Source organism: Limulus polyphemus, unplaced genomic scaffold (assembly GCF_000517525.1).
Source record: "Limulus polyphemus unplaced genomic scaffold, Limulus_polyphemus-2.1.2 Scaffold938, whole genome shotgun sequence".
In the NCBI taxonomy this organism is placed as follows: domain Eukaryota; kingdom Metazoa; phylum Arthropoda; class Merostomata; order Xiphosura; family Limulidae; genus Limulus; species Limulus polyphemus.
The window spans coordinates 260,202-262,224 of record NW_013666548.1 but is presented as its reverse complement, the minus strand read 5'-3'; the positions used below and the strand labels follow the sequence as shown (position 1 = coordinate 262,224).

Genomic DNA, 2,023 nt, shown 5'->3' with positions numbered 1-2,023 from the left:
TGCTATGAGGACTGAAACTACGTATATAAATCGTTAATTTTTCGAAATATACGAACACATTCAGAATTATAAAAACAATTTGTAAAAGTTGAAAAAAAATTATTATATGTTGAAAATTTTCACATTTCTTATTTTTTTTCCCTTGAGATGAAACTGTTTTTGTATTTAATTATTTACCGAGTGTTCTCTCAGCTAATAAGAATAGCCAGAAGAAACTAAAAGGTCATTTAATAGAGCGTACACCACCGCCACGCAGCGTTGATCATATTCGGCTCTCCAAAAATAGTAAAGTGTGTCCGTATGTCCGTCGTTATCAACGGATAGGGCCTATTTTTGGCAGGACATTGAGGAATAATAATCTACAGATGTTTACCAAGTTTCATCAAAATTCATTTTTGACTGACTTATAGAACAAAAAATAGTGTGGGAAAATTGGTTCCAATGTTAACAAATAGTGATTTTTTTTATTATTTTCGTAACTTGCTGTGACTCTGACCCACCAAAAAACTAATTACTTCTAAGTTGGATCATAGTCTAAATCCATTCAGCGTTTTCGGGAAATCATGAAAAAGAGCCAATAGAATTGCTTTAGTAGCATACTATAAGAAAGCTTGATGAAAGCACTTGCTTATGACATAAGACTGTTGGCTGCTTCAAGAGTAAGTATAAGCTGTGGTGAAAATGTGTGCACATTTTGAACTGCTTGGGGTATACTGGTCAGATGCTATAAAAGAATGGTTACATTAATCAGATGTTATAGTAAAACTGTCATTGAATGATTGAAAGGAATGTTGAAAAGCCGATAATATTTTTCAGATTATCATTTCAATATTTGTATGTAGAACATGAAATATGATGTATTTTTTTCTATTATGTCTTATTCAGGGTTACGTAGGGTAGCGGCAGATCCTCCCTCCTTATTGCATAGCTTTCCCTCAGTAGCCCTATCTTATATGTAGTCTTCTAATTTTTTTTAAATTCTCTACTTCGTGACTTTCACTGAAATGGGAGTGTTAATTTTTTTCTGACCCCAAACTATCTCTTTGTTCCCTTATGCCTCCCCTCCCCAATAACAAATCTTAGAAAACGCCACTGTTCTTATGCACAAACAGGATCTACATACATCGTAGTCCCTCGTTGGATCAGTGGTAAGTTTACGAACTTACAACACTAAAATTCGGGGTTCGATTCCTACCCGATGGACAGAGTGAAGATATGCTCATTGTGTAGCTTTCCAGTAAGGCAACTTATATATATATATATATAATCTTTTTGTTTTGATATGAAATAATTAGCATCTATAATTTTCCTGACTTAATTCGTATTAAACAAGATATTTTTTTATATACCATGATTTACTTTCTGCACAAATGACAGGCCTAAACTACAGGAAATGTACAGACAATCTTTCTGTTATAGTTCTTCGCTCAGATATTAGGTGGCAGCACCAAAGCAGTCTTTGTAGAACACGTTATTTGCAATGGAAAACCATACGAGCGCAGATTCTGTAACAGCGTCAGCCCACGAAAGACGGCGATGTGGAATGATAAGCGATCACTCAGCATTCAGCTATAGTTGACAGTAGCTCTTTATACGAAGCATGTTTTAAAGGTAATGTGGTTCGAGAGTACACAGTATACTTAAGGCAAAACAGACACTTCAGTTGGTCCTAATTAATTTCACTGGTGTTAGCTACAACTCCTATTGGTCGTTATTTTGTCTCGTTTCTTTTTTTTGACAACATTGGCGTAGCATTACGAGTTGAAGGTAAAAATGATGTGATTTAGAAACTTAAAACGTTTGCGATGTTGAAGAAATTGTGGATTCTGATGAAGAAGTACAACTAATCAGCTATAAGGAAATGTATTAACTTTGAGTTGTTGCCGAGGAAATATAAAGTTGATGAGATGGATTTGAGAATCTCATGCCAGATAATAACACTGTTTGCTTGCGTGTGGACTCTAAACGCAGGTAAGAAATTCGTTAAAGTTTTAAGTTGTATGCCACATGGGATTTTGATTAT

General features: G+C 34.7%; 1 protein-coding gene across 1 annotated transcript in view; it reads left to right on the top strand.

Annotated features, from left to right (window-relative positions):
* Positions 1-1,870: 1,870 nt before the first annotated feature.
* The window catches only part of LOC106461343 (protein turtle-like), a 256,105-nt gene continuing 255,952 nt past the window's right edge, over positions 1,871-2,023 (top strand). The window contains exon 1 of the mRNA XM_022388224.1: positions 1,871-1,971. Within this exon, the coding sequence (XP_022243932.1) occupies positions 1,908-1,971 (64 nt within the window). The 5' untranslated portion in view covers positions 1,871-1,907. The remainder of the gene's footprint in view (positions 1,972-2,023) is intronic.